Below are 19,354 nucleotides of genomic sequence, written 5' to 3'. Positions count from 1 at the left end.
TTGTCTGCTCCTTGGCTTTTCCTTACAGTCTTCAGCTGACTTACCCCTCAGGCTCACAGTTCTTCGTGCTCTCCCAGTAGGAGTGTCTCACCTGGAAGAACCCAATTCCCAATCCGTAACTCCTGCCAGCCAGCCGGCACTCAGTGAACACACTGCCTTCCCACAGAAGACAACAATATAGGGCACAAACAATGGAAGCTCCTGAAATGTGGAACTATGTTGTATTTTGTTTTTTGAGACGGAGTCTCCACTCTGTCACCCAGGCTGCCTCCCAGGTTCAAGCAATCCTCCTGCCTCAGCCTCCTGAGTAACCGGGATTACAGGTGCAAGCCACCACGCCCGGCTACTTTTTGTATTTTTAGGAGAGATGGGGTTTCACCATGCTGGTCAGGCTGGTCTCGAACTCCTGACCTCATGATCCACCTGCCTCGGCCTCCCGAAGTGCTGGGATTACAGGCATGAGCCACCACGCCCGGCCACCATATTCATTTTTTTTTTTTATCACTCCAAACCTAGAGTAGTGCCTTAGTATAAGGCAGAAAATACACACACACGTGCTTGAGAACCTAGAGGGTTTACAGGGACTGTACCTCCAGGTTGTACCAATCCTTTTAGAGATGCATTATACCTACCGTGCAAAGAGAAATCACGCGGCTTCTCCAAAGTCACAAAGTTTGTACAGGGCAGAGCTGGAACTCAAGCTGGAGTCAGTGAGCACCTTTCCTTCACACCAGGTTACCTTTTTGTAGCCACAAAAATTATAGCAAAGGAGCTGCAAGGGGGCCTTGTGAAATGCCTCCTTTCAAAAGCTCCACGATATTTGGGGCCTTGGCATGACTGGAGAGTGCTAGGTGGACACCAGGATGTGTCTCCACCCACAGGGTGGTCAGTGGAGTCCTCATCTACAAACAATGAGTTTCGAATAAGGACACACTCAACTTAGCTAGAACTGTTTCTTCAAGAAAAGTGCCTCACCAACTTGAATAGGCTCCCTTCAGTCAAAACTGGGCAGTCTGAGCACAAACAGGTTTAATAACTGCAATGCATCAACACATCAAATATACATAAACCCATAACGATTCATCATGATACTAAGCAAATTAACAGGCAAAGAACTCCTGTCTCCTTAGGAGAATGCTAGGGAGTCAACTCTTGAAAAAAGTTTCTTGAGGCATTCCAATGAATACATGAAGACAAAATGATAGCATATCACCATTTTACAACCTCTGATGACTAATGGATATAAGCAATGATCATTAACAAGAGTTAGCATCACAGAAAAGAGGCAACCAAACATCCTACAAAACTTAGCATACTCCAATTTTCTGTTAGCATCACAGAAAAGAGACAGCCTCCACCCTACAAAACTTAGTATAATCCAATCAAACCTCTAAATCAAACTACAGTTTCTAGCAAACACAGAAGGCAGGGAAACATGTTAGATGCATCACGGGAATGCAATAAGTAAACTTTAGATTGGGGGAAAATCTACAGGACAAACAACCCAGGTTCCTCAACAAACAAACTGCAAGTATATAGAAAAGAGAGACTGGAAGGGGAAGCTACAGATTAAAAGAGACTTAAGAGGCAACAGCAACCAACTGCAATGAGTGGAGTTACTGTTTGGATACCAACAAACAGTAAAAGAATAAGTAGTAAGACAATTAGAAAAGTGTGGTTGATATTAAGTTGTCATATTTTGGGTATATAATGGTTTTATGATTTATTTTTAAAAACAGTTATAGTTAAAAGATACCAACTGAGCTATCTGTAGATGAAACAGAAAATAAGTGCCACAAAGAAGCTAGACACACCCCTTTTTACCTGGAGATAAAATAGGACAGTGAAAACAGGACGGCTGAGCAGATGTAGCTCTGAGTCCCTAGCTGTGTGATCTTGATCAAGCCACTTGAACCACCTGTGCCTCCGCTTCCTCCCCAGCAATGTGAGGTTAGTAACACCACCTGAGCCCCTCAGCTCCCCAGCACACAATGGATCACTAAAGATAACTACTCCCTAAAGGAACTTCACGAATTCTCCCTCATCTGCTTCATCAGCCTCTAATTAAACCCGCTTCTCCCAAAGGACACCCATACAAAAGAAATGGGAGTTCCAATTCAATTTTATGTTTCTTTCACAGCAATATTGTTTCAACAGTGTAAATATATTCCAGCTACATAATGGGCTAAAACTTTTTTGTGCTAACCTAGAAACCTAAATGCCACATATAACATGTTTCTATATGAGTCTTTCCCCAATAACAACTAGGTGCCTTACAAACTAATGTTTGTCATACAGTCTGCATATAAAAGTGAACACTGCCTTTCACATTCATCCAAAGCATTTCCTGGTTGTGTTTTAGAATTCAAAGTTCTCACCTTTGATATAATAAGAGATTCCAAGCTTTTGCTCCACCTCCTTGTCCCTTCTTGAAAATCTCAACAAAGTCTGCAAAACTCCCCTCTACCACTGCCCTTAGGGAGATCAGGCTAAGTGGATCACACTTCCTTGCCCTCACCTGTTCCTCCCAAGGCATGAAGGCTCCACAGTCAGTCAGCCAGTCCCAGGGCTTGACAGTCCTAATGGGCCAGATCACTGCAGAGAACAGCCTGGGTGTCAGAGAGCTCACCCTGGGCTCCACCTGTGACTGAGAAGAAGGGCAGGGCAGCAACCACAAGGACAGGAGGACCTGCAAGAGTCTACTGGGTGAGGAGGGGTCCTGAAACTGGCTTCACAGACCCAGCATTATAGATGTGGGAGGGGGAGAGCAGGAAGTCTCCTGCAAACTTACCCGCCTAGCTGTTCTGTCCCAGCAACACTTCCCAGAGCAGGTGTGCGTGAGTGCATGCATGTGTGTGTATGAGGCTGCACATGACAGATGGATCTGGGATGAAAGGTGGTATCCACCCAATGCTTGCACAGCCACAGACTAAGCTGATCCTTGCTCCCTTCAGTCTTTCTTTGGCCATCCTTCTTTTGAGCATCACACTCCCGATTGTGGGGGAAAGAGACTTCTAGTTCCAACTAAGGCTCAGCTCCAAACGCTATTGGTGGCTTTTGTTTCCTTGCAGAGACCCCATTTCTTGGCCAAGACTGTCAATCAGTTTTTTAAGCCGAAAATGAGTATGTCCCACAAGGCCCCAGGACCACTAGTGGCTGAGGTGTGGATTGTTGGGTCATCACTGGCCTTCATAAATGTATTTGTCTCTCCATTTGGTCATTGCTCTAGTTTGAAGCTCCCTCAGCAGGAACCCTGGAGTGGAGAAAAGCTCTGGCTATCCTGAACCCTTGTCATCACCTTCCAGTTCCGGAGCTTTAATGCTATTTGTGGTTCTGACGTCAGAACAGCATCTTTTCCTTTATACGGTACCCTGGGTGATAGGTTGCTTTAAAATCTCTCATGCATCTTCCTATAAAAATTTCCAAAATTCAGGGTCTTGTCTCAGTTTTATGACTCACACAGGCAACTGAGTCCCTGGAACTAATCATTACATCTTCCTATTTGAGAGAAAACAGGTTTTAGATGTACAGTGTATCATTTTTCCCAACAATATACTGTGTCTGACAGCACCCAAAACGCAGCAATACGAAAACCAACCGAGCTCATGCAAAATGCTTCTAAGAGCAATTAGAGACTGAGGCTTCAGGCTACAAGTTTATACCAAAGAATTCCACAGAGAACCAGCTCAGTATAACACTACGGCCTTGACCTTGAAATTCTGCTGAGTGCAGGCTCAACAGTCATGGAACCCAAACCCCAGCTTGGGCCTTGGACTGGCAAGATTCTACTATGTCATCTCTGGAAACCCAAGTGAAGCAGACAAAACCCATGTCTGTGGCAGACAGTTTGCAAGGCTTTGGGATAACACATCTGCCTATAAATCCAGTTACTCATCTGTTGGCCAAATCAATGTACTTGAAAGTGTGGGATACATTTTCCATAAAAAACAATTACATGTTTCAAAAATATCTACATCTAAATAACCAAAATCTCATTTTAATTACCCAAAGAGTAATAATAGCAATCATAAAAATAAGAGGAGCTACCATTTGTACAGCACTTACGAAGTGTCAGGCACTGTGTTCAGTGAAAATAATGACAATATGTTGTGCCAGGGCTTGTCACATTTTGTGTGCATTTTTTAATTCTTCTCCAACTTCAAAACACTCTAGTTCAAGTTAATAGAAGGGGTGACAGTGGATATGTGAAAGAAAAAATCTCACTCATGAGGCTCCCTGCTCCCCTTCCCTCTGCCTGTTTATCATCCTTCTGCTCTAAATAACTGCAGTTCCAGGACCAGCCACACTTGGGGCTTCAGGCTGTGTGGCCACAGGCCTGAGTGTGCAACACACTTAAGGGATGGGCTCATGGGGTGAGAGACCATTCGGACCCTCCTGCCTTCAAACTTCAGTCCTTGCCTTGGGAAATTTATCCCACCTCTTGCAGCCCCGTTTTCCTCTTTTCTAAAGAGAAAATAATAATGTGTAGCTCATAGCAGATCAGGCAAAATCAGGCAGATTTGGTGAAACAATGTATATAAAGTGCTCAGCAAATAGCAAGAACTTAAATAACCACTAATATTATTATAGCTATCCTGTTTACCTTGTTGCAAAGTGTACAAACCATGCATGAAAACTTAATGCCTTGGAAACAAGAGGCAACCATGAAATATTCTTATTTTCATTGATGGATTATCCAAAAGAAAAATAGTTCCTTGATTTTTATTACAGCAATCACAAGCTTCTTAAAGCAAATTTTCAGCAGAGTAGGCTAATTCTACTTCAGGAACTACTTTTCTGTGCATTCTCCCTAAGGAGGTAGAAAGGAGGGGATGAAAGAAATCAATGGTAAAGAGTAAAGCAGAAAAATCCTAAATAAAAGTTGACTATTATCTGCTGATAGGAGAAAAAAAGAGACTGGGGAAGGAGCCATGAACAACTAATTCTAAACTAATATATACTACAACTTGTTGAAAAGCAGTGTTTTGGGCCAGGCATGGTGGTTCACGCCTGTAATCCCAGCGGTTTGGGGGCCAAGGCAGGTGGATAGCTTGAGCTCAGGAGTTTGAGACCAGCCCGGGTAACATGGTGAGACCCCATCTCTACAGAAAATACCAAAAAATTAGCCGAGGGTGGTGGCACCACCTGTAGTCCCAGCTACTCGGGAGGCTGAGGCAGAGGGATAGCTTCAGCCTGGGAGGCGGAGGTTGCAATGAGCTGAGATCACACCATTGCACTCCAGGCTGGTGACAGAGTGAGACCTCGTCTCAAAAAAAAAAAAAAAAAAAAATAGTGTTTTCTACTAAAACATAACTACCAAGACTTCCACTGTAGGGTAAAGGTAACACCTATCTTTAAAAATAAATTCCTGGACATATTTTAATATTTTTAAATGTGTTCTAAATGTACACATTCTTTATTGAAAATATAACCCTATAAGCACATAGCAAAATTCATTTTTTTTTAACTTTTGAGCCTGGGGAGAGAAGGTTATAGAAAGTGGGAAAATAAAACCTGAGGAAAAAAATGGAATAAACTGATAAGACTGGGTCCTGAGTCTCTTATGAGGCTCAGGTCTTTCTCCCCCATTCCACCCTTGGGCATTGAGTTCAGGACAGGGAGAAGGATAGCAGGCAGGGGACAGAGGAAGTGATAAAAAACGTGTATCAGCAGTCAGGGGACAGAATGAACTGAAGAGAAAGATGTTTACAGCAATAACTTCGAGGTCTCCAACCAAGATAATTGGACATATTTTAATATCATTAGTCATCAAACAGGAACTGTAAACAGTGAATTAAGTGGCCATTTTAAAATGCCATTATTTTAGACAATCATCAAACTGCCCATCACAATTTGAGTTTATCTATACCGAGGTAGCTCCAGTGACACTGAACATCTCTTACTGCCTGTTAAGAACAGCCTTTGGGATATGCTCAGGATATTTTTCATTTGCCCCTCCAGACCCACTCTCCACCCTGCTCAGTACCCTCAAAAACCCCAATCAACAGATTCCTTTTCCCTCTGGTTTCCAGATGTGGAAACCAGCAGGAGCTTGATGAAAGGGAGGACAATGTCATGAGGGGATTTACTGCTTTGGCTCCCTCCCTGCCCAGTCCTCCTGAAGGCTACAGCTTCTGAGGGTTTCCCTGACCTACGGGTTTGGTTTCTCAGATTCCCATAACTACCTTGGTTTCTCAGCTTCCCATAATCACCCTGATATGGTTTGGCTGTGTCCCTACCCAAATCTCATCTTGAATTGTAGCTTCCATAATTCCCATGTGTTGTGAAAGGGACCTGATGAGAGGTAACTGAATCATGGGGCAGATCCCCCTTACTGTTCTCATGATAGTGAATAAGTCTCACGAGATCTGATGGTTTTATAAGGGGAACCTCTTTTGCATGGTTCTCATTCTCTTGTCTGCCACCATGTAAGACATGCTTTTTGCCTTCGGCCATGATTGTGAGGCCTCCCCAGCCAGGTGGAAATGTGAGTCCATTAAATCTCTTTTTCTTTCTAAATTACCCAGTCTCTGGTATGTCTTTATCAGCAACATGAAATGGACTAATGCACACCCCCTCCCCTTGACTCTTCTGGGGTAGTAACAGCTCCTCTTTTTCTAGCCTAGGGTGCTTCAGCATCATTTGTTGTCTTTCCTTCATCCTGCCAAAACATTTGCAGTGGTCCCTTCATTTGATTATTCTGAGTTAACCCTTTTGGATGTGCAGTCTGTTTCCTGCCCAGACTCTGTCTGATTGGGGTGCAAGGAAGGACTGGTTGGTTGGTCTTGTGTCATTTGGTGCTGGGTTCACAAAGTTACCTACAGCCCTCTGATTGGTCACCACAGCCTCCTGAATAGAACAGAAAGTAGGCAGCTTTTATTCCCCAATCAGAAGTTTCAACGTGGTTCAACAGCTGTCACCTTTGCTGAACCACTAATTTCTAGATTTCCCTTGCCTGCCTGGCCCCAACATACCCACCTGCTCCCTGCCCCCCTCCAACTTTGCTGGTTGTCCAAACTCTGGACTCTGTCTTCCCACCTGGTTCCACGGGGCTCACTCCCTCCTTCCTATTTTGATTACTGTTTTGATTACTGGCCTTTACCCATGACCAGTTTAGTGCCACAGAATCTGCCCTGCCCTCACCAGCATGTTCTGTCCTGCTGGCGCCCAGGCCATACCTGCTGGTCACCAAAACAGGATTTCAGTAGAAACTATATCATCTCTGAACAGCTGGCAGCTTATACTATGTTACATCCTGGCTTGAGGACTTACTTTCCTTCAAAAGGAAGAATTACCTGATAGTCCTTAAAAACTCATGGAACTACTGAAGAAAGTCGTGAAAATAAGGAAAATGTGCTCACTCATTCTAATTAATGTGCTGGGAAAAGAAGGGACTAAATTGTAATCATATATACAATGGCAGAAAGCAAACTTGGATTTTATGAAATCAGCTTGCAGGACTCACTTGAACCTACTAAACTTTATACTTCATTTTAAAATGAAAAATGATGGTGAAAGGCCTAGCAAGAATTCCAAGAGCTGAGAAGAGAATATGTACCTGTGTCATATAATATCAGCCTTGCTTTAGACATCTCTTGTGGTGGCAAAGCAAGACATTAGGACCTGTACAAACCCAAAAGGATCCTACGGAAAACTTAACCTCAAGAAACCAGAGTTGGCTACATGATCCAACACTCCTCACTTACAGACTTTTTAGCCAATCTCGGAAGCTCAGAGTTTGACTTCCTGTACAGGGATAGCAGGCTTCCCAAACAGAAGTGAACTAAGATGAAAGCAGTGCTATGACCAGTACCCCAGATAAACACAGTGTGGTACTATGCACTCTGCTAGAGGTGGCTCCACCTCATTCACCTGGTCAATGACAGATAATTTAATTCAGTAAAAAGCAGTGGTTCTCAAAATGTGGTCCCTAGATCAGGAATACTAGCATCTCCTGGAAGCTTGTTAGAAATTCAAATTCTCAGGCCCCACCCAAGACCTACTAAATCAGAATCTCTGGGAGTGGAGTCCAGCAATCTATATTTTAACAAGCTCTCTAGGCGATTCTTGCATAAAGTTTGACTCCAAAACACTGACTTAGAAAACAAAAATGACTTTTTTCCAAAATAGCTCTACTCCTCCCCCAAATAAAATCTCATTACTATTTACCATAAGGTCTGTGGAGTATCTATTTATTTTCCCTTTATACATAGTCAACTTGGGATTATCCTCACAAATTCTGGAATGCTATGGAACAGAAAACATAGCAGTCACTAATAACTGGCTTAGGCACACCATTTTACAGGAGATTTATCCTCCTCATTAGGCTTTGCTTACCAAATTTCATAGATATTTCCTGAATCACTAGCACCTACAACACAGTCTGGCCACAAATACTGAATGAACAAATGAGCACATTCTGTATGAATGGAGGGAAAGCGGGGAGCTGGTGATGCTGCCATCTGGAAACTAACAACATCCTGTGTCTGATTCACAAAAGAGTTAACCTACACAGAAGTCACAGCAAGTTGACGATATTGTCAATAAAGATTCTTTTCTACAACTGGCTGTCTAGTCCCAGATGCTCCCAAGTAGGAACAGCTGGTATGAGAAAACTTGTAAGAATCCCTGGTTCTTCCCAGAGAGAGGTTCAACCATCTCCTCTGAGGATTTCTGAACAAGAATTACAAAACTGGCACAATATCAAGAGTGAACATCCTGCAGGGTTCTCCTGTTGGAGTACTATTTTTGAAAAGGCAAGCAAAAAGGAAAGAAATTGCTAGGAAGTTGCATTTTCACAGCAATTGGGAGACAAATCTAACTCCTTACCAGAAATGGAAACCCATGTGATATCATTGTACTGCATATGAATTATTAATGCTTATAATCCTTTTTTTTGCAAATTAGGTATTCAGGAAGGTTCCTGTTGACATCATGTTTGACATCATAATGCCTCATCATCCTAAAAGCTTAATGAGAAGAATTATTGCTAGAAAAGAGAGAGAGAGATCAAGCACACATTTTTGCACTCTGGGGAATACCAGAGGCCAAGTAGATAATGAGGATACACTTCATAATTGATGTAAAATGGTCGGGGGGATGGGGTGGAAACTATTACAACCTTCCACCACTGTAAACAGGACCAAATGGTAAAGATTTTATTTTTCCACCTGTGTGCTTTGGAAAGGGGTGGGGCACCACCACGTGCCTAGCAACTGTCTCAAACTCTTAAGGCAAAAAAAGAAAGCTTAGTCTACAAAAAATGAATGTAAAGTTTTTATAAAATTATCTCAGCAACAAAAGGGCACAGAACATGTGAACTTTAAGATTGAGAAAAGACAATACGACACCGAGTCACAGGCCTAAAATGATACTATTAAATATATTAGGGCAGTTCTGTGATAATAATTCTGTAAGATTTGCATAAATAACTCTGGTCTCAAATTTCACTTCAAATATATACTTTCTGAGATCCACACAATGCAAAGTAGTGTTAAGTCAATGAACCAGCGGTTTCATTTCCAACATTCCTAGCAATGGGTTAGAGTGAATTAAGCTTATTTGGGAATCTTGTTGATAAAGCAAAATGAGTTCAGCTCCTACCTAGGTCAAGCCTTTTAACACTTAAGTAGCAATGAGATTTATACAAGTTTATACAAGCTGCTAATAATTGGGACTCATTGTCCCTTCAGTTTTTACTTCATTTGGTCTCTAAGCAGCCTCTTGAGGGAAGTATTAAAAATGTACAGAATGGGTTCATTCAGTATTCTTTCTTCTACTGAACAAACATGGAGTAGCTAAAGTTGCCAAGTACTAAACTGAGATTATTGATATTCTGGAAAACAAAAATTCACAATTTCTCTGGAGCAACTAAAAAAAGTATCACGAAGTTCACGAGCTGTCACAATTTTGAACTACTGCTTCAGGTCTTCAACCATCAGGCAAAAGGATGGTCTTTACTGATAATATCCCAACTTAATATTTTCACCAAATTTAACATTTTCATCCCTGAAAATTGCTCCTAAAGCTAACTTTGTGTGAACAGGGAGGGGGAGAGAGAGAGAGAGCTTGACAAAAGCAAAGTATAGTGTTCAGCACATGCCTCTGTAACGAATGGGCAACTGGTGGGTTTGTACTGTCATGAATCCTAGACTCTAGTCTTCAGATATGCTATGCTAAGATCACACTGTTAACATTCAATAGTTAGGAGAGAAAGCTTACTGCTGGCACATAGTAGGTGCTCAATAAATGATGTTTTTATTATAATGGTGATTGTGATTACTGCCAGAGAAACACTGCAACCACAAGCAAACATCAGTCAAGCTTCATGTTAAACAATCAGATGCTGTTAAAAAAAAAATAGGTTCATTAAAAAACTTTTGGACTTCCAGATTGAAGCCAAAACATGTTAGCCTTCTCCTCACTCCTCCACTGTGGGCTGACTTCATCCAATGAAGACCAAGTTTTTAACTATTAAAAATACAAATGTGTCTTTGACAAATAATCCATGGAATGGTTCTTGGTAACCTATTGACCAGGTAAAGGCTGTGATTCTATCTGACATTAGGAATATTTTTTCTCTCTGTACAATGGGATATGCCATTGTTATCTTGTTTGCTGTAAGGAAAAAAGACCCAGTGCCCAGATTTAAACAATGAAAAGCCTCTTGGATTTAATAGTACTTTGAGACCATACAGGAGAACACTATTTAAATAATTATTTTTCTTCTGTCTTTAAGAAATAAATATTTAGCGACTGCTTTAACCATCTAAACAATTTTTTCCACTTTCTCAAAATCCCACTCTCTGGAAAGATCAGTTGTATGTGCAGAATCATCCTCAGACAGCTGTACTGCACTGGAAACCACGTCCCCTCACGGTGGCTCTGCTGACACTCCGAACTCATGGCCCGGTTCTCTCAATTCTGTCTAGGATGCAGCCAACCCAGAGAAACGCTACAGTGACAAACAACAGGTTCCACTCTGCTCCGTTCCCACATCTCTTCTCAAAACACGAACACTCATTCATTCACAAATCCCTACGCTCGGTCCCTGTGCTGAGACTCCAGCCTGGCTGGTAATCCCAGGTAAAAATCGGAATATGGGGCACTATCTATCCTGGTGCTGCAACTGCACCAGTCACCTACAAGGCATGTAAATCCAGCTCAGTGCTCAGATTTCATTCAAGAGGACTGGCCACCGAATGCTCTCAATGGTCCCCACCCCTCTTCCTGCATAAACCAAGCCACAGCCTTCCTGCCCTCAAGGAGGAACAGGCCAGCCCACCTGCTTCCCTCTGCGCTCCCTTCCCCGCCCGGTCCCCCAGGACCAGCTAAGGACGCTCCCAGGACCCCTCCAGGGACCTTTTTCTGACCACATTTCCTGGGCTCCCATCATCTCCACAAATGAAAAGTAATCTCCTCGTTAGTGACAACCTCTCCAAACCAACCGCGTCACGGTCACCCAACTCTGCCGGAGCCCCCTACCCGTGCGAGCCCCGCCGACGGGGCGGACGGCCCCCACAGCGTGTGCCAGCGCGGGGCATTTACCTTCACGCTGGTGTAGCAGGTCTGAGTCTCGGCCTCGGCGCTGCTGCAGCAGTGGCGCCTCCGGCCCCTGCTGGTGGTCGCGGCGGGGGCTGCGGAACCCGCGCTGCTACCGCTGCCCAGCTCGGTGCGGGCCCTGCGGACGCGGGCTGCGCTGGGGGGTCCCGACGCGCGGCTCGGGGGGATGGCGTCGGCGGCGTCGGTCTGGACGAAGAGGCCAGGCAGGGGTGCCGCCGGGCCCTGCGACACGCTGGTGGTCTGGCGGGGCGAGCTGGACTCGTCCGAGTCCCGGCAGTAGATCACGCCGCTCTGCGAGACATGGATGCTGGGGGCGCAGCCCATCCCTCGGCCGGGCTCCCCCGCGCGCCCGCCCGCGCCCGTGGCCGCCGGGACCCAGCGCACCCGCTGCCACCTGCAGTGAGGGGGCGGCCGCGGCGGCGCCCGGACTGCGCGCCCCCCGGCCTGTGTGTCCGCCGCTCCGTCGGGCTGGCCGCGGTGCCCCCCGCCGAGCCTCCGGGGACCGCGCGCGTCACCCCAACTTTCCCTTTTGGGCCATCTTCCTCCCCGAGCGGGGGAGCGCGCACACACAGCGCCCCGCGCGCACCAGCGGCCGCCACCCTCCCCGCCGCGGCGCCCCAAACACGCTCCCCGCGCCTCCGCCTTCCCCTCCTCCCTCGGCGCGGCCCCCGCCGCCGCCCAGCTCGACCTCGCCGGGCTCCCGCACCCGCGGCCCTGGGCCAGGGCGCCCGCCGGCCTGCCCGCCTGCCTGCACCTTCTTTCCCCACTTTCGGTCTGCGCCCGTCCCCTCCCTCCCTCGCTCCCACCCTCCTTCCTCCTCAGGTGCCCTGGCTCCGCGGCCACAGCCGCCCGGGCCCCACTGCGCCCCTCCGCCCCTCCCGCCGCTCCCCGAGCTCTCCCGACAGGGCAGAGCGTGCCCGCGGCTCGGCTCCGCCGCGGGGCCCCTGTGCGCGGCAGCTGGCACCGCGCCTCGGCGCCCTCCCCTCCTCCTCCGCTGTCCAGAGGCCTCGTCTCTTCTGCACTCATCCCGACGCCGCCCCCAGCGCCCCAGCCCCTCTTCCCCTGAAGGACTGTGTAAGCCTCTCGCTTTTCACCAACACATTTTCACACATCCCAGAGCTAAACACCAGGAGGCCCCTCCCGAAATGGCAGGGGCCCTACAGCCCAGGCCCACCCACCGCATTTGCTTGCCTCTCAACACACCCGGGAAGTGATGGAGAGACCTCATGTTTCCGTCCTCTTCCCCCAGCCCCACCGCCTACTCCGAAGGCTGAGTTGGATGGTGACCCAGTCTTCAGAAGAAGCCCATTCCATGTCTACTCATCGTTTGGAAGTTTATGCCAAGGGATGGGAGGCCCTGCGGAGGAAGGCACCCTTGAACACATACGTTCCCCTAAGATCCAAGGCAAGAACAGAAAGAAGCTGTCTGATAGTTCTTGGCTTTCTCCCCCATTTTCACCTCTTCCTTAGGTGTCACTAAATGTTCATGCTGGTTTCTACCCCGTCCAGCCGCCCATGTCAACTGCTGTTCCTCACACTCTGGGCTGGGCAGTCAACAAGGCCTTCCCTCATTCTCCTTGGTGAGGTATGCACAGACTGGGCTGTGCTGGAGGAGAGGAAGAATGCCTTTAGAAGGATGGCTGCTGTTCATCCTTCCCTTGTGAACTCTTGAGTTACAGCTGCGAGACACCACTGCCCATTCAGTCACTGGTTCCCTCAGTAATTCCTGCCCGATTGCCACAATGGCACGGGGAGATAAATTAGATGGTTTAAGAGAGGATTTTATCTAGAGTTGCTTATACGGACAAGGGCAATAACATAGAGGCTTAATGCAAGGCACAAAGAAGTATCCAATTTTAAGGTGTTTTTTTTTTTATTCTTATTTTCCTTTTTCTTCCTGGACCACTCTTGGATGTGACTGGATGAAGACTTCAAAAGACAGTTTCTAAATTTCGTAGAGAAGCAAGGTATCATTCCCAATCCCAAATGCAGATATACAGAGAAAGAGTCTAACCTTATTCTTCTACCTTTGCTTCTCTTCTCAGTTGAGCTCTCTTTTTTTTTTGATACAAAAAAGCTCCATCTCCAGATAACCTGGAAAAGGTCTATGCTGTACTTTTTAATGGACAGGCAAATTGCTCATAAAATTTCTGCACAGGTTGGGTCCTCCTAGAAGCAGATTCTGAGATGGTGTTTAGCAGGCAGAGGGAGGCTTTTTAGGAAGTGCTCTTGTAGTCAACATTTGTGGGAAGAAATAAAGGGAGGGAAGGGAGGGAGGCAAGCTTGGGCGGAGGGAGGCAAGCTTGGGCAGAGGGAGAAATTGACCAAGCCTCAGGCATCCCTGCAGGGAGGATTCTGAAGGTGGGATGATGCTTCAGAGTTGTTCTGAGTTGGGGCTGGGTTCTGAGTTGTTCTGGTGGGCCTTTATACCCCAGCATGGACCAGTCTTTATATGCAGGCCACCTCAGCGACCTTGGGCAAGGTGGCTCTCTTCAGCTGAGGCACTGCCCCTAGGAGATGTCAGCTGAGCCAAGGGCTTTCTGCTGGCAGCACTCCCAGTAGCTGGAGGAGTAAGTCCTTTCCTGGCATCATAGCCTCCACCACAGTTCCCTTCCAGGCTGCTGAGATCCATGTTTCCTTGTCCCATCCATGCCTATAAGAACACCACATTAAATGGCCGAGACGGAGATATGGGAACAGTCATTCATTTAAAACTAAGCCTCATAGCTACCATCTGCTCTACTTCCAAAGGACAATTTAGGACCTGGGAAAACAACATCAGAGTTAAATTGCAAAAACAGTAGTCTCTATACTAGTCCCTGATGTAACGTTCAAGTCAGGGTTTAATCATTCCTAAAGCTTATCTGTGATAATGCATATAGCATTTCAGTCATTACCTTTCATGGAGCTATCAATGACAGCCTTCACATGTTGAAATTTAGAACCATGCTAATTCTCATGACACATGTCTACTTTTTCAGAGTTTTCTCTAGGAATGCAATGAAACCACCCAGAAAAAAGCACCAGTCATTCACTGAGGCTTTGAAAGGCAAGAAGACTGTGATGAAACAGAAATTACAACCAGTCTTCTGGTAGAGAACATTAGGAGCTGAATCATGAAGCCACACGTCACCCAGAAACAAATTTAGGTTGAACTTTCTACATTTAAAAATAAGAATAATTAAGCCTTGAAAGAGTAGGTGACCTCAAGGTAGCTAGTGAATAGGACTAGGCTGCTTTAGTGGGTTAACTGAACAGTTCATATTAGGACCAGTGCCTTTCATTGACTGCAACTTCTTTGTTGGAATAGAAGATAGAAGGAAAAATGCGCTAGATATACATTTTTCTTCCCATTCCCAAAGCAGCCAGTAGCTCAAACACATCTTCAGCTGCCAATTCTGGCTTAGTGAAAGAAAAAAATAATGTGTCCCTATAATCTCCACCAAGTGTTCTCAGTGGGAATGTGCAACCTGCCCCCATTGCTGGAACAGATCTGGCTGCTGAAACTTGCAGAAGTGTGCAAGTGGAGGGGAAATGGTTTAACTGAAATCATTTCCACAGCTTAGTTCCGAAGCCTGAGTTCTGGCCCATAGAAGAGATTTCTGAACCAATTGCCACTGACCACTTCAATGCATCCCAGGTGACCGCAAAGACTACAAGCTCAGACACTGCTGATAAAATTTAGGCCCAAGTTACAGAGTAAGGCCAGAAAGACCAACACTATTTTAAAAATAATTAAGTGGAGAAAAATTTAGCAACAGGAAATATCCAAGAAGCAAATCAAAAGAAAGTAAACTAAATCAGAAACATATTGTAAAACAAAACCTCCAATATGTCCAGGGTCACCTGAATGGCTTGTGTGTTTTATAATAGTATTAAATAAGAGCTAACTGTAAAATTATGGCCCACAGGCACTGCAAGATCCTGAACAATTAAGGTCCCTTCCAATTCTAAGATGGCATGGCTCCTCAGAATTCCTCTAGAGAAGCAGAAAATGTGATTAATACATTTTGAATGATTCTTAGCTGTAAAGGTTAAAACAATAGCAGCTATCTGATTGATTTTTAGATAACCAAATATTTAATCAACCAATCAACCTTATAGAGCTTCTGGATTCAAACTATGTTCCTAATGGTGGAGCTATTGGAAATCTAACCACCTGATAAGTGAAATGATACCGTTTATTAGGCAGCCCAGTACAGTGGAAGGTACACTGAATTCAGGGTTAGACGAGTGAATCTGAAACCGAATTCTGCCTCTTGTGGCTGTGTAACCTTGAGCAAGTCACTTAAGCTTTGGGCTTCAATTTCCTAGATGATCTCGAGAGCCTCTAAATCACCAGCATTCGAGAATGCTGTGAAATTTTTGCTTCCTTTTATTAAATTATTTTATATTTAGAATTGTGGGACTTTTGAACAGAAAGAGTAGTCCTGAATCCACATGCACAACAGAACCACCCTGAGGAATTTGCCAGAAATACAACAGTTCCCTGGTTCCATCCCAGAGACTTTGTTCAGGGGTTAAGGACAGGTCCAGCATCTGTCCTTTCAAAGAAAGTGAATCCAGTATAACCTTTCCACAGCCTCCTTGAAGTTTAAGTCCTTATAAGTGCCTCGAAGACTGTACCCGATGTGGATCCTGGTGACCTTGCTGAGCCCACCCTCACTGCTCCAGCTGCACCAGCCTCCTCATTGTCTCTCCAGGATATCCAGCATTGTAAGCCAGTAGCTGTCCCCTCTGCCTGTTGTGCAGCTTCATCAGTACTTGCAAGGCTAACTTCCTCACCTCCTTCAAGTCTCTGCGCAAACATTTCCTACTCAGTGATGCCTATTCCCAACCCGTGTTTGAAATTGCAACCCACATACCTCTATTGTTCCTCTACCACTCCTGATTCCCCTTAGCCTGCTGTTTTTCTTATTTCATAGCACATATCACCTTCCAACTTATTATATAATTAGCTCACTTACTATTATGTTTATTGTCTGCCTTCTCCCACTAGAATAATGGCTCTACAACGGCAGGGGTTCGGGGGCTTCTTATTCACTGATGGATCCCATACTTCTGGAACAGTGCCTAGGACACGGTAGGTGCTCAAATATATGTTGAATTTATGAATGAATATTTTTCTCCCATTTCTTTGTCTTTTGCCTTTCTCTTAACTGTTAGAACCCAAAATGGAAGGGGTTATTTTATTTGTTTGTTTTTAATAGAGTTTTATGCTCTGTGTTTTTAGTTTTTAAAGTCAGTGAATGCCTTTGATTAGATCATGGTAATCTTTTGGTAATGTACATCAGAAAAAGCCAGAATAATAAAATATAATAATTTGTACAAAGTTGTTGGTAGCAATGTTGTCTACGATAATGAAACTGGAGATAATTCAACCATCAAACACTTAGGAAATGGCTCAACAAATCACATATAAATATTACTATTTATAGTAATATAAAACCTAACAAAACAATGTTAGGTTAAAAATAGATACGTACATAGATTGATTACAAATATAGACAATATATGAACATATATTGAGGTTCATAAGTGAGTATAAAGTGGTGTAGACAAGAAACAACAAATTTATTTTTCTGAAAAACAGTTTCAGTGCATAAAAAGCCACGTAAATGAGCAAGTGTAATATTTCGTAATTCTCTCCACAAAAAGTATTTAGGTAACTCTATTTCCTTTTATGGATTTCCATTGATTATTTTTTCCTTTGGACAGAAGGTAAAAGATGGAAAATAAATTTAAAAGGGAGAGAATCAGAAATAGGTGGAGACAGAGAAACCAATGCATACACATTTACAAAGGAAACCTCACAGAACCAGACACACAGAGAGGAAAAAAGAAAGTGAGAGACAAAGAAAGCCATGGGAAGCCACTTTCATGGTGAAATAGTCCTACCAAGTGAGTTTACAGAGACAGCTCTTTCAAGAGAGTAAAAATAAGTTGTATTTTTAACTATAGGTGCATCACTTCTTGGACCTTTTGCCATAGGCCAAGTGAAACTAAGGAGAGGATTTGGCCCATAGAACGGTTTTCTCTTGCCAGTTGTAGAAAATGCAAACAGAGAATGTGTAGGAGGAGAGTCAGCCAACATCTGACTTCCTTAGGTCAACATCATGAAACTTGGAGGCCACCGAGTGCTGGGTCCTGAGTCTGCATAGTACAAAAGTGATCTGTCCTTCCTGTTAACAAGCACCCCACAGGGAGGGGCTGGATTAGCCCTGTAGAGAGACTCCAGAATGCTACTCACCTCCAGAACTTTGGACCCCAATAGTCAGGCTAGGAGAGATGGAACATTCATTTGCTAAAGTCTTACAAATACATTTCACAAAAACATCAGACATAAAAGGATATACAAATGAAACACAAGGTGCAGTCCTACTCCAAAGGAACTTATAGAGCAATCAGGCAGATGGGACTTACACATGAGAATATAGTACAATCCATGAGTGTCAAGGGACCAGAACAAAGATGAGTGGTAATGTCAATTCTTTTATAGTAGTTATGGTCATTGGGAAGGGAAGAAGGGGGCATGTCAGTTGGGCCTTAGCAAGAACTTTTCAATCACAGGGAACGGCATGAACAAAGGCACAGAGGCAGAACTAAACTTGGTGGCGCCAGAAGGCAGTGAGCAGACAGGGTAACTAGACAGTGTCTCCTAAGGCAGGGATGATAACACTGGAAAAAGAAGAAAGAAATGAAGGTGGAAGGCCCTGAAACAACTTTTCTACGTAATGGAAGTCACTGTAGATTCTACCATCCTTAAGGGAAACATCCTGTGTGAAAATCTAGATTTAGAAAACAAATTCATTGTCTTGCAAAAAATATTGTTGTTCGCCAAATGATTAACACGAATACTTTTTTTTTTTTTTTGAGACAGAGTCTCATTCTGTCACCCAGGCTGGAGTACAGTGGTGCGATCTTGGCTCCCTGCAACCTCCGCCTCCCAGGTTCAAGTGATTCTCCCACCTCAGCCTCCCAAGTAGCTGGGAATACAGGTGCATGCCACCACACCCAGCTAATTTTTTTATATTTTTAGTAGAGATGGGTTTAACCATGTTGGCCAGGCTGTTCTTGAACTCCTGACCTCAGGTGCTCTGCCTGCCTCGGACTTCCAAAGTGCTGGAATTACAGGCATGAGCCACTGCGCTCAGCCTCCATGAATACTCTCATCTCACACAGCACTTTGAAGTTTTTAGGTCAGGCTGTTCTCGAACTCCTGACCTCAGGTGATCTGCCTACCTCGGCCTCCTAAAGTGCTGGGATTACAGGCGTGAGCCACTGCGCCCAGCCTCCATGAATACTCTCACATAGCACTTTGAGGTTTTTAGGTATTCTAAGTCAAGGTACAAAAAAAAAAAAAAAAACACTAAGTCAGGGTACAAATTATTAATTCATACCATTTTTTTTTTAACATTTACAATGTATAAAGCAAGGCACAAGGCACATCTGTTTCTAAATGAGTGTGAGATTTCCTAAATATCTCATGGGCAATTTTTTATAGTTCAGGTTTCTAAGCAGGCCTTCTCCTGCCTGCATGCACGCCTTGCAAGGCACATCATCCATTCCAAAAGATTTCATTACACTAATATGATGCTAAATTCATCCATTCATTCATTCAGTAAATGCTTACTGAGTGGCTACCATGTATCACATGCTAACAAAGCACTGGGAAACAAGACAGAAACAGCCTCTATTTCTATGGAGTTTAGGATATTAGGGGGAGTTGGAAGGACAAACAAATTCTCTGGTAGTGATGAAGGTTATATGGGGATTTAAAATATGTTGATGT

The 19,354-nt window shown here is 44.5% G+C and overlaps 1 protein-coding gene across 5 annotated transcripts in view; it reads right to left on the bottom strand.

The window, feature by feature from the left end:
- PDE8B (phosphodiesterase 8B) overlaps window positions 1–12,298 on the bottom strand; it is a 225,671-nt gene extending 213,373 nt beyond the window's left edge. For 4 of the 5 annotated variants that reach the window (XM_030800346.1, XM_030800360.1, XM_030800364.1 and 1 more), the window contains exon 1: window positions 11,548–12,126. In XM_030800346.1, coding sequence (XP_030656206.1) covers window positions 11,548–11,886 — 339 coding nt within the window. In that variant the 5' untranslated portion in view covers window positions 11,887–12,126. Of the gene's footprint in view, window positions 1–11,547 lie in introns of all 5 variants that reach the window. The other variant, XM_030800342.1, reaches the window with a different exon arrangement.
- Between the last annotated feature and the right edge of the window lie 7,056 nt (window positions 12,299–19,354).

Source organism: Nomascus leucogenys, chromosome 2 (genome assembly GCF_006542625.1).
Source record: "Nomascus leucogenys isolate Asia chromosome 2, Asia_NLE_v1, whole genome shotgun sequence".
In the NCBI taxonomy this organism is placed as follows: Eukaryota; Metazoa; Chordata; class Mammalia; order Primates; family Hylobatidae; genus Nomascus; species Nomascus leucogenys.
This window is presented reverse-complemented; position numbering and strand designations above follow the sequence as displayed.